Consider the following 12,014-nt stretch of genomic DNA (forward strand, 5'->3'; position numbering starts at 1 on the left):
GAATTGACCTGGAAGCAAAAAGAGTGAAATGGTTTGTCCGGGACGTGGGACTTCCCTGGGGGGCGCGGGGGTGTTAGCAATGACCAAATACCAAATCCAATAGGGGACAGCACACATTTGGCAACATCCAGGTCCTTGTCCACCTACCTACAGTCCCCAGACCAGAAAGGGGAGGGGTAAATCTCTCTTTTCTTGCATATAATATGAGACAGGTTTGGGGTAGGGGGAAGATGCAGTGGACCAGGACATCAACCCGATGAATCCTTCCCTTTTCATAGCCATGTGACTGGGACTAAACCAGTGAAGGAACATTTTTGACAAATTCACAATTCCAAGGATAATTTTGGGATATCCTAAAAACACACCTACCCAATGGAGAAATAGAAAACCCAAATAATGAATTTGGGACGACATGAAACCTGGAGAAAGAAACCAGGAATCTGTATTATTTAGGTAATGTTAATTGGAAATTTAAGAATTCATCTGTGTGGAAGGATCCAGAAGGCTGAAGGTGACTGGAAGTAGGAAGTATATTGCGACTGACCCTAAGCCTCTCATATGTAAACCTTGTGACATAATAAGGATTTCCCCCACAGCAAGGACACTGAAGGTTTTGTGAATATGTACAGTTCCAAGGTGATAGAAGAAGTAACCACATGCTCGCCAACCATTCTGTTTCTAGCTTTTAACTATTTTACACTGGGCTATATTTGAGCCTGCTTTACAGAGGCTGGAGGTACCTTTACCACAAAATCTTACAATTCTCAAAGCAAAATCTACTGGTTCAACGGTGTAAGCATTTTTCACTTTGTACATGTCTTGTCAAGCCCCTCAAAGTCCCTTTCCCCGAAGGAACACACAAACAATTTTGTCTTTGGAAAAAACTATTTGTAGAAATAAAAATATATTTTTTGGCAGAGCACAACTTTGATATCACTTGTAAACCATACTTGGAAGACCAAAACATCCACAAATAAGTGAACAAATGCGGCCAACAGAAGTCTTTTGGCAATGCAAGTCCTCTAAGACCACAAGATTTTGGAAAGTGGTAGTTGAATGTCGGATGAATTCCTTGATGAACCCTTGATAGTTTGTGGTGCATTCTTTACTTTTGGATTGGTTTAAAAGTTTTGTAGAGCACCACATGTTGCTTTCTGTGCACTTCCAAGGGATAGATTGGGCCAGTAGAAGACCACCTGCAGCTTAACAAAGTTAAGGGACCAGTCAATGAAATGGTAGACCCGCTCGGAAATTCTTCTTAGCAGCGCCCACGGACAGCAAATTAATTTATAGATGAGTTTTCAATTTCTTCCTTAAGTACGTGGTGTGGCTCAGACCTCAGGGCATTCCACAATTTAGGGCCCTGAGCTCCAAGACTTTTCCTTCATGTATCAGTCTTTGCTACATTTTACGTGGGACTCAGGTGTGCAGTTGATGACTGTATGCACCTGGGAGGGTCTTGGGGAGGGGGGGGCAAGTTCATATAGATTTCCTAGGCCCTTGCCCCTGTAAACTGTGTGTACAGTGCAGAGGATGGTGAATTTTAATCCTGCCCTACCGTAGGGGTCAGTAAAGCACTTTCAGAGCCGGTTTGATTATATTCCTTCTCAGTAGCTTCAGATGCATTCGGACAGCTCACTGTTAGAGCCTTTGCAGCCCGATTGTGGGTTCCCTTGCACGACCATCCTCACATGCTCTTTTCCGTCTCTCTCTCAGAAGAGTATGACCCATTCCGAAGCACAGGCCTGCCTGGCTAGCTGACATGGGACAGACACACTGGTATTTCATGTTCTGGTGATTTATAGCCTGTTAAAGATGCTCCTAAATTCCCTATAGGCTAATGCACAAACATTAAAACAAAAGAGGGTGAGGAAACAGTAGAGCTTATGAGTAAACATTCCATTAATAAAACCAATGATAATATTGAATAAAAGTAATATTGACAAAAAATGAGAAAATCATATCTGCAGATGATACCAAATTCATCACTGCAGAAATGTTGTCATCTTGAAAGACAGCAGCCACCATGACAAGCCTGGACTGAAACCTCTGGGGCAGCGCCTTGCCGTCAAACTCCCAGCAGTCTGGTTGGCTTGCATAGACCTCAACCTTACAAGGACCTTTGAAACACTGGCAAAGCTTCGAATTACTAAAAATGGGTGAAATGTGGCCATTTGAAGACCTATGGAGTAATATATGTTTTCCTGCATTATTCTCCAGAACACAGCCTGAGAGAGGGTTCTCTAAGCCCTCTGGCACCAAGGACATAATCAGATTACAAACATGGGACAGAGAACCTGGAAGACTGCAACCTCCCGCGACTCACTGAACATTACATGAGTAGGATGCATATCAGGCAACAATCAGTCCTGGGACGCTTGTGTCAGTTTCCACTTGCAAGAGGTAGTATAGCATTGGTGCTTTTGGAAGCATGGGGATGAGTCTCCTCAGGGAGGTAGGGGTCTGGTAAGGGAACACAGCAGGTCCCAACAGACTCCTATGAGGTAGTATTGGAATCGTGTATCAAAATCTCAGCTTCGCCCAAACACCCAGGCACTCAAGCTCATTTAAAATGCATCCGTGCAGTTCTTCATCTTTGCTCATCAGTTTTCTCAAGTGTGTTCATTCCTCATTGATTTCTGGGAAAATATGTAAAGAATACACACAACAAAAGTGTTAATATGGAACCAGAGAGCCAGGTATACAGGCATCATGCAATGAATCACTCCAGCCAACACATATGCATGTGTTGGTACAGAGACTCCAACCCAGAAAGATAAATAAGGCACACCAAAGCAATGACACAGAAGTACACACACTTTCCAACCTAGAGACTAACACACACACACGTGCACACAAACACAGAAACAGCGTGCACACATACACGTACAGAAATATGTATATCCATAGTATTTTAAAAAAAGTGTCATGGCAGAATTGTTATATTTTGGTAAAAAATAAAAATAAAAAATAAAAAAAAAAATATATATATATTTATATATAAAAAAAATCAAATAAATTAAGTAAATACATAATGTTTCAAGATCTGTTTTTCACAAATCATTGCCATTATGTTGGTTCTCTAGAATTGGTGTGCCTACTTCACATATAATTAACTGTGCCCAGGTGTGTCGTTGCATATTATTGTATGTTCCCTGTCAAGGCTAGTTTATCTTAGATTCAGGGGCCCCCGTTCTTCTCAAAACCAATACACAGACACGCATGCGCATACCTGAACACACATCACATCAGCATTTCCAAATGCTGAAGTAAACCCAACTACCACTGATGGAGGGACAGACACAAATAACAAGACTCACAGCCCCAGATCCTTTTAAGGCGACAGGGATGTCTTTGCTTTTCTTCTTCTGAAGGCATGTTCAAGTCTTCAGACCAGATCACAGACCCCTTTAGCCTCTAGACACTCTTATTCACAAAGCGAGCCTTACCTCCTGCCTTCATCTTTAATTGTGGGATAGCTGTCCTCTTCTTTTTTTACATAGTCTCAGTTAACTAGTCCGCACTTTGTATTTGACCTCCATCCTGATCCACTTGGGCATCTTCAACAACTTTAGGGAAAGCTGCTGAAGATCCCCACCTCCCAGAGGTGCTTCCAGGGAGAGAAGGAAGTGGGATATGGGAAATTACATAGAAGTGCCAGCAAGCAGAGACTGCAGCATCCAAACTGTGTGGGGGCCTGCAGCACCCTGATGATTGTGTAGGTTAATGGGCTACCAGGGCTTCTGTGGTCCTGTAGCACCGTGCTTGCGTGTGCACTGGAGCATGCTGCCTTGTAGTCGTTTGTGATACCTAAACTATGTAGGAGCCTATAATACAAACACTGGTCTGTGCTTGCAGCTACTTTCCAGTGTGGGCCTGCAGCAATTTCCCTCTGCTAGGAACCGGAACCTGCTACTGCCTCCCGGTTCGGGCGTCGACCCTGTGTAGGCTATACACCACCTAACCTCTGCGGGGAGAAGATACGGACCTGGGTCAAGGGCCTGAAATCTATTGTGTGCAGTCCGTAGTGTGTGTGCGAGGAGAAGTGTGCATCAACAGACTACATGCTTTCTGAATAAGCAAATGACACATCACATCTACAGAGCTGTGAAAATGTTCCTTCTTAACACTTAGCTGGACTTTATCTTGAAGCTTTGATGAGCATGCCTGGCACTTTGGGACTCTGCCAGAGTCTTTATTTTGTGCCTGTGTCCCTCCAAGAACTTCACATACTCATAACTATGCAGCGGAAGAGGCACTTATTTCTCCTTCTGTCACTCTTGTTGTAATATTGGTTTCAAGATCTAGGGCAGGAGGATTATTCATTTTGTCTACCTACTTGCATGTGATGGTTTCAACATTGTAGCTAAGGCGGACCTCCCTTGGGACAAGATCACACTGGCTCACAGACCAAATCTTCAGAGAGGAGCTGTGTATGTGTTGGGTATTGGGTATGGGAATGCTTCCGGGGGTCCTGGGGAGGGCAGTGTGTATTTTTTGTAAGGAGCGGCTGCACACCACTGATATCACCAAACATAGTAGAGTTGAACCTCTGACGGCTTGATAGGCTGGCCCAACTCCCATTCTACTTGTCCCTGCAGAGGGTATGTGGACAGGCCCATGGGAGGTGGACTGAGCTCTAGGCTTGGCACGTCAGCAAGGTTATCTCCAAGATCCATCAGTGTCAGTGTATGGCTGGCAAAGAAAATTGGATCCACCTTGTTACTCAAAGCCAACATAAAAACCAGCAGTTCCTGATGTCAAGAAAAAGAAGGCCCGAAGGCCAAGGAGAGTTTTGAAGATGCCAGCAAAAAAAAAAAAAAAAAAAAAAGATTACTACACCTACCCGAGGAATGTAATCCACTTTTATTCACCCTTCTCTTGAGCCTACCTCTCTCACAACTACTGTGGGCTGCTCGAAGACACCACCGAAAGGTAGTATCTAAACAAACTGTGGGGCTTCCATAACACAGGGGTCATAGAGGTGAGCTAATAACCCTTAGTAAAGAAAGGTAGGGGATTCTACATGCAATGCTAGGTAATGTCACTGTGTTGGCCTGGCGTTGGAGCAGTGATGTTTGGAGCCTGAAAGTAACCCACAAGGATCAGACTAGCACGTCCGAGGATGTCATCAGAGGGTTTTCATTATGCCCTCTTTAATCCCACATGCATTTTCCTTCTAACTTCTGGGCACCTCCCATGTTTTCAGTCACACCTGGATATGGCTTGTAGTCCCTCATTTTTACTCCTTACTTCCAATTTGTATTTCAGTCACACTTGTGTCGGATCTCTTAGCCACTCATTCTAGAACGCAGCTTCCTCGCCACTTCTTCTGGAACACATACTCCATCCTTACAGAAAGCCACCGCCCCTCCTCTTACCTGGCCTTCTCCAACTCCACGCTTATCTGCTTTCTTCTTGCCTCATTGATAGGATACGAGCAGAATATAAATATGCTAAACAGCACCAGGGCTATCGGCGCGGGTGCCATCAGCACTTGCAGGACAGTGATAACCAGTGGATTAGGGGTGCAGTCTCCCGCTTTGTAACCTGCAAAACTGGAGAGGTAGATAAATTAGTTTGCCATTGTCAGGGTAGTTGTGCCTGTGGGGTGACAGAGGAGCACTCTAAATGAAACACACAGGATAAAGTAAAGCTAAGTCTTGTTAGTAAAACCACTCAGGTGATTTATCAGCTTCGTTTTCACAGTGTATGCATTTTTCTTCCGATTCAAACCTTTCCATCAATATTTTTTTGTTTTTGTGCCTATAATTGTGACGCTCTTGCTAAAGCAGAAGGTTTTGCAAAAGTGATTCTCTGTATCCTTGCAAATTTGAGCAATAAGAATTTCTCAATATTGTTCTCACTTGTGACTAAGAGGAAATTTCACTATTGTCTCCAACTCCAAAATCCAGCACATTTGAGATGATGAAAATCAAATCCATCCCCTTAATTATCTATCTATCTATCATGTAGCGTGAAATATGATTGCACCATCTAACTATATAGTTGCCCTTTAGATTGTCCTAAAACATCATAAAGAACAAGTTACTTACCTTCGGTAGAGCCTTATCCGGTTGAGCCTCTACCCAGCCGCAAATTCCTAACCATACAATTATCCCAAGGCATCTGTCTAAATCTATGAATGTTTTGTGAGCTGTACCCCTGTACGCTGATAGGTGGCATCACTCGGCTCTGCATGGCAGTGTTAGCGCTGTCCGCGCCGGAAATGACATGCGCGGTGCCTATATCGACGCCGCCACAGCTTTTTTTCGTAATTTTCCACGGCAGGAGCGCGGAGCCATGAAGAACACTGACCACAGGTGTGGAAAACTAAGACCCTGGAAGGGAAAAGCTTTGTCCCGTCCCTAGGAATCTATTTGCAGAGCTGAGAGGATGGGTGGGTTGGGAAGGAATCTGCGGCTACATGGAATCTCTACCAGGTAACAAGTTATTAAATGTAAGTAACTTGTTCATCTGATAGAGACTTCGTGATGCAGATTCCTTACCTTAGAATGGATCCCCAAACAGTACCTCTCCAGAGATGGGTCTGCTAAACAATTCACACCAAAAAGTCCTGCAGGACAAAATGGGTGAAGTCCTGTCCCGACAGACCTGCCTGTCTAGGCAGTAGTGTTTTGTGAATGTGTGCAAAGAATCCCACATTGCTGCCTGGCAAATGTCCAGGACCGGAACTCAATGTGCAGGCACGTTGGTTGCAGCCTTGGCTCTGGTGGAATGAGCATGCAACCCCTCAGGGAGTTGCTTCTTGGCTAATACATAGCAGATTTTAATGCAGAGCATGATCTATTGGGAGATGGTCTGTTTCTGCACAGCCTTTCTCTACTTTGCTCCGAAATAGCACACGAGGAGGTGGTTGTCCACCCTGAACTCTTTAGTGCAGTCAAGGTAGAATGACAACGCCCTTTTTGGGTTCAGACAGTGAAGTCGCTCCATTTCCTTGGAGGGAGGTGGCCGGGCATAGAAAGTAGGCATTGTGTTGGACTGGCCATCATAAAGGAGAGTGACAACTTTCGGCAGAAAGGAAGTTCTAGTGCGAGGAACCAGCTTTTCCAGATAGATGTTCAGGTACGGGGGCCTGGATGACAAAGCCAGAAGCTCACTAACCCTCTCGGCAGATGTTATTGCCACAGAAAGGCAGTCTTGAATGTAAGGAGCCTAGAGGACAATTGTGCAGTGGCTCAAAGGGAGTGCACATCAGAAACAATAAGACCAGATCAAGATCCTACTGAGGCATAATGAAGAGCGAAGGTGGAAACACAAGTTGTAAACCTTTCAAGAACCTATTTACAACAGGGGATTTTTGTGGAAGGTGGTTTGTGCTCTGAATCTGCTCCTGGACTGTCAAAACTGCACGCAGATCTTCACGAGCCGAGCTGTGGGAAAATGACCCACCCATCATGTACCATTTTCAAGACCCACTCTTAGCCACGCAGCGGTTAGCATAAAAAACAACAAGTGGAAGAGAAAACGCCTTAAAGAGGTGAGATTGGAAAGGATGCAAGCTATACGTGGAGAGCCAAGAAAAATGTGTAAAATATGCACTCAACAGCAGAACAGAGCTTGTGCTCGTTACGGAATTTATGGATCCATTATAATCAGGGTCAGAACATTTTACCAGCTATTAAAAATCCCTTTTCTATTCTAGGGTTTATATTGCTTTCGGCACTGTATGCAAGCGCTCAGAGTGCTAAAGTCAGACACAACTGGATTTATTGTATTTGCCGTTTGGCAATTTTTGGCAGCTATGTGGCACAAGCGCAGAACCTTTGTTGAGTTTATGTCTAGAACGGCACCCAATGGCTCTCCACTGTTTTTTTTTATAAATGTCATTGTTTTTTATAATTCTTTTATCTTTACCATTTTAAAGGGGCTCTGACATGTACGAATTTCCCCTAATTGTGCCTATTTGGAAAATGTTTTAGAAATTATTTTTGTATTCGCTGATTTTTAACATATGTGTGCTCTTTTTATATGTTTTTACCCTACTTTTTATGGTATTTTACCGAAATAAAGTTTTCTTGATGAATATTAATACTTGTGGTGTCTCTTCTGTCTAGTGCCAAGAAAACGTGGGAGGACTTCCTGTGCTTAATGAAAAATACCATGAACTAAACACAACAAGAAAAATATTTTAAAATAGTAGAAAAATAAACAAACTCCCTTTGTCGTTGGTTTATAGGTTAGTGAGCTGGTACAAGGAAGGCGCCTACATCAGAATTTCCTTGTGTAATCTGCAGTATCCAATCCTTGATATTATTCAGTGGATTAATAAAAGATCGAAGATACTGGTTTAACTTTCAGTCTGAAGTTTTAATTCCAGTCAGAAAATCAGCATTAGCTGCAAAAACCAGTTTGTATCCCAGCAGGTTCCAGATTGTAAGTTCAACAAGAAAACTTAGTTGAACAATGCACTCTCAGCAAGAAGATGTGTAAATGATTGATCAAGAGTTCAGAAAAGTCATAGATGAGAAGGTTTTTGCATCTACATCAAAAGTCTCTGTGTAACCTACATTTCACAGGTTCTAATCATAATGAAAAGTAGCACCAATAAGCAGTGCTTCTACATTGTGTGTAACCCGAGCTTGGTATAAACAGCCATTTGAATGGACAAGAGGAAACTTAAAAACTGACAAATGTTTTATCTTAAAATGATCAGGTTTCGTTTCCACAACAGTACAAAAGGGGGTGGTGATGGACGGAGCATCTGAATCAATCAAACACTCACACCGTTTTTTAGCCCACTCTGCCACCCCAGTTCAGACATCTCTGTATGCAAATCCAGTGGCAAAGTGAGCAAGGGACTCACGTCTGAGTATACCCTGCCACACTTATGGCGGCCAAAAGCGGTACAAAAGGGGGTGGTGATGGACGGCAGGGTATGCTCAGACGTGAGTCCCTTGCTCACTTTGCCACTGGATTCAAGCAAGCCGGGCTGAAGACGGCTGGAATGCCAGAAACCGGTCCTCGGAAGCTTGTTTGCGGTCCAGGGAAGACATGGCTTGGCAGTTCGGGCTGGACTGTTCCCATGAGGCACAGGGTCAAGGCTGATTTGCATATAGCCATGTCTGAACTGGGGTGGCAGAGTGGGCTAAAGAACGGTGATGGATTAAACCCAGATCTTTTGACTGGGTGTGAGTGTTTGATTGATTCAGATGCTCCGTCCATCACCACTCCCCTTTGTATCGTTTCCACAACAATCATCAAAAACTCCACCTACTGTACACATTTTTGCAGTAAATAAGTTTTACTTCACCATAATTGTTGCAAAGCTTTCATTTCCTTTTGCAAATTCAAGAAAACAAAAAAACTAATACGGGGCACGTGACAGCCATTCTATTCTTTAAACAGGAAGGGAGTGGGATAAGTGGATTTCTTTAAAGGACAAGGAGATTTTAGCAGTAGTGTGTCCCTTTGGATCAGTAGATTTTTCTTTATTCCACACCTGCTAAGAAGGAACCTCATAGGTGCTGCATCACACACCTGAACAAGAGTATTCACTTTTGTTTTGACCTTATTATCATGCTAACTATACCTATTGATTTAATGGAAACTTTTTGACAAATTCCTAGCTAAGATTTGTTTTTTTTACCCATAACCCAATTTACCAGACATTCATCAGCAAAGCCCTATTTATTCACCAAGGTGTATGGGGACCCTGAATTTATCAGTGCTGTTATTTTATTACCTTTAATGTCAATGCCACAATGCGTCACCCCAATCACAACTCATCCACTTGAAGAATCATGTTTTTTTGCACTGTGAAGCACAATTCTTCCATAATTTGTACTGTTATTTTCTGCATACCCTAGGAAAGTAACGTCTTGTACGACTAAGAACACAGCACGACACAATCCATATGTCACACTGTTCTGCAGATATCTGGCGTTACCACACCACACTGACTAGACTAAATATCTATATTTTGGGATTTTTTGCTCAATGACTTTACACCCAAAACACAAACCTTTGTGCTCTCAACAAGTTTCTTGAAGATACGTTTTAACGCTGCACGCTCAATTTGACATACTCTTCCTAACCAGAACTAAATATTTTCATGCCATCAGGTGCAAGCTTACATGCTTGAGCAATGGGTAAGGTTTTATTGAGATCAGAAATGTCGGCAAGGAACTTTTCCATGTATATTGATAATATTGTAACACCTTATTAACTGCTCTTTGATCATTGGCTCCATGAAACCCCCACATCACTCATTACTGTGAATCACAAGGTAGCATACACCTTTCTCATTTAACGATTCTAAAGGGGGGGATGCATGACTTTACAATGCAACATTAAAACATTGTCTAAAATGCTCTAAATCTATTTTGTTGGACATTTCATACAAATAAATATGCCTCACACTTTAACAATTATTTTTTAATAGTTTGCCATTGATTCTTCACATCTAGGGCCCAAGTCTGTTTAGCAATATAGGGTACTGTTTACAGGTACATAGGCTTCTTTATAATTGGCCTTTTAATGAGTTTCAAGCAGCCTTTTCCACTACTTTTACAGTAAGCAGAAGAATGAAGGCTGGGAAGTGCTTTGTGCTGCCATAAGGCGCCCAAAGCGAAAAGAAGCAACAGTATGAATTAAAATTATAAACCAATACAACTGATCAATGCTAGAAGTCAGAACAACAAACGAACGGCATAATATATTTAGAGAAGCGCACTATCTTCCAAAATGGCAGCAAATTGTATGCTTAACGCCAGTTCTCTGCTAACAAAGAATCTTGCTGCAACATGCATTTCTCTAACTAGTTGAGATGTTTCAGGGTTCCCCAAACAGCACTCTGCTTATGTCACGTTCCTGCGTTATCCTGAGCTTTTTAAGGTGTGCATATTAACAGTTGCTTATGTACAAGTTGTCACATCAGAAGCCGTGCAGATCACAGATAATGTAGGCTCTTCATAGAGCCCTAGCAGAGACGCAGTGTAAAGCATTGGCGGTAAGGAATGCAATTGGGTACCCGTAAACTACTGAGATAACCCTGATCACATGCCTGGTGATCAAACATACTTCCACAAGCATTTACACTGATGAAAGTTTGCACAGTATGGGTCAGAGAACTAACAATGGGCATAGTGATTTCCAAATAGCTATTTTATTCGAATAGCAATTATTGAATTGCTATTCTTAACATAAGAAACTTTTTTTTTAAATTAGCAATTCCTAGTGGGTCGCAAATCAACCTACCTCAAGAATATTAATGCAGTAGGTGGCAGTTTGCCACCCATTAGTAATAACCATCACAGGGATGGTGGCCTGCTGGCTTTAAATATAGCAATCTTTTTACTTTTAAATGCAGCCTGTTTTCATAAGAGAAGCGGTATGCGTTTCCCAAAAATAAAATTAAACGTTTAGCTTTCATTTTTTTTTTTAGAGCAGTCCCTGGGACCACAGCCTTGCCTTAAAAAATATTTTTTTAGGATTCTCAAAGGGGAAGGGGTCCCTCAGGACCCCCTTCTTGAATATGAACAGATAATCACTTCTTTTCAGCTGTCGGTAAAACATGAATGTGCTGTAACCGCATTTTGGTCGCAAAACATTAATATATACCACTATGATTCGTGTTTGGCAGGGACGCCCTAAACACATCCCTTCCAAATACCAAATCGGAATAGGGTCGCAAACGCAAATTGCAATTCAGTAGCAAGTTGCTGAATCACAATTTGGTGTTTGCACATTTTTTAAAGTATTTTTGCGGGTGCAAATGGCTGGATTCTGCGAATAAGGTTGTTAACTACCTCAAAATTGCTCTGTACGGCTGGCTCAACATAAGCAATCTTGATCCTACCCAAACCCTCTTATGCAGTCAAAAACTCTATTTTGCTCTTGCTTGCACTAGCTAAAAATTAACAACTTGTGCAGATGTGACAATGGCGGCCCAGTTAAAGGCTGGAAAACTGAAAAAGCATGCAATGCAAGAAACTAACCCTGCTAAAAGGTATATAGAACCAATGTGGTTAAAAGAGCCGACGACTCCT

The 12,014-nt window shown here is 42.5% G+C and overlaps 1 protein-coding gene across 2 annotated transcripts in view; it reads right to left on the reverse strand.

Moving 5' to 3' along the window:
• Positions 1–887: 887 nt before the first annotated feature.
• Positions 888–12,014, reverse strand: part of LOC147706290 (sodium-dependent lysophosphatidylcholine symporter 1-B-like) — a 138,565-nt gene continuing 127,438 nt past the window's right edge. For both annotated transcript variants that reach the window (XM_086932736.1, XM_086932737.1), the window contains exons 13-14: positions 5,382–5,558; positions 888–2,639 (exon numbers count right to left, since the gene is read on the reverse strand). In XM_086932736.1, coding sequence (XP_086788862.1) covers positions 2,630–2,639; positions 5,382–5,558 — 187 coding nt within the window. In that variant the 3' untranslated portion in view covers positions 888–2,629. The remainder of the gene's footprint in view (positions 2,640–5,381; positions 5,559–12,014) is intronic.

Source organism: Lissotriton vulgaris, chromosome 7 (genome assembly GCF_964263255.1).
Source record: "Lissotriton vulgaris chromosome 7, aLisVul1.2, whole genome shotgun sequence".
In the NCBI taxonomy this organism is placed as follows: domain Eukaryota; kingdom Metazoa; phylum Chordata; class Amphibia; order Caudata; family Salamandridae; genus Lissotriton; species Lissotriton vulgaris.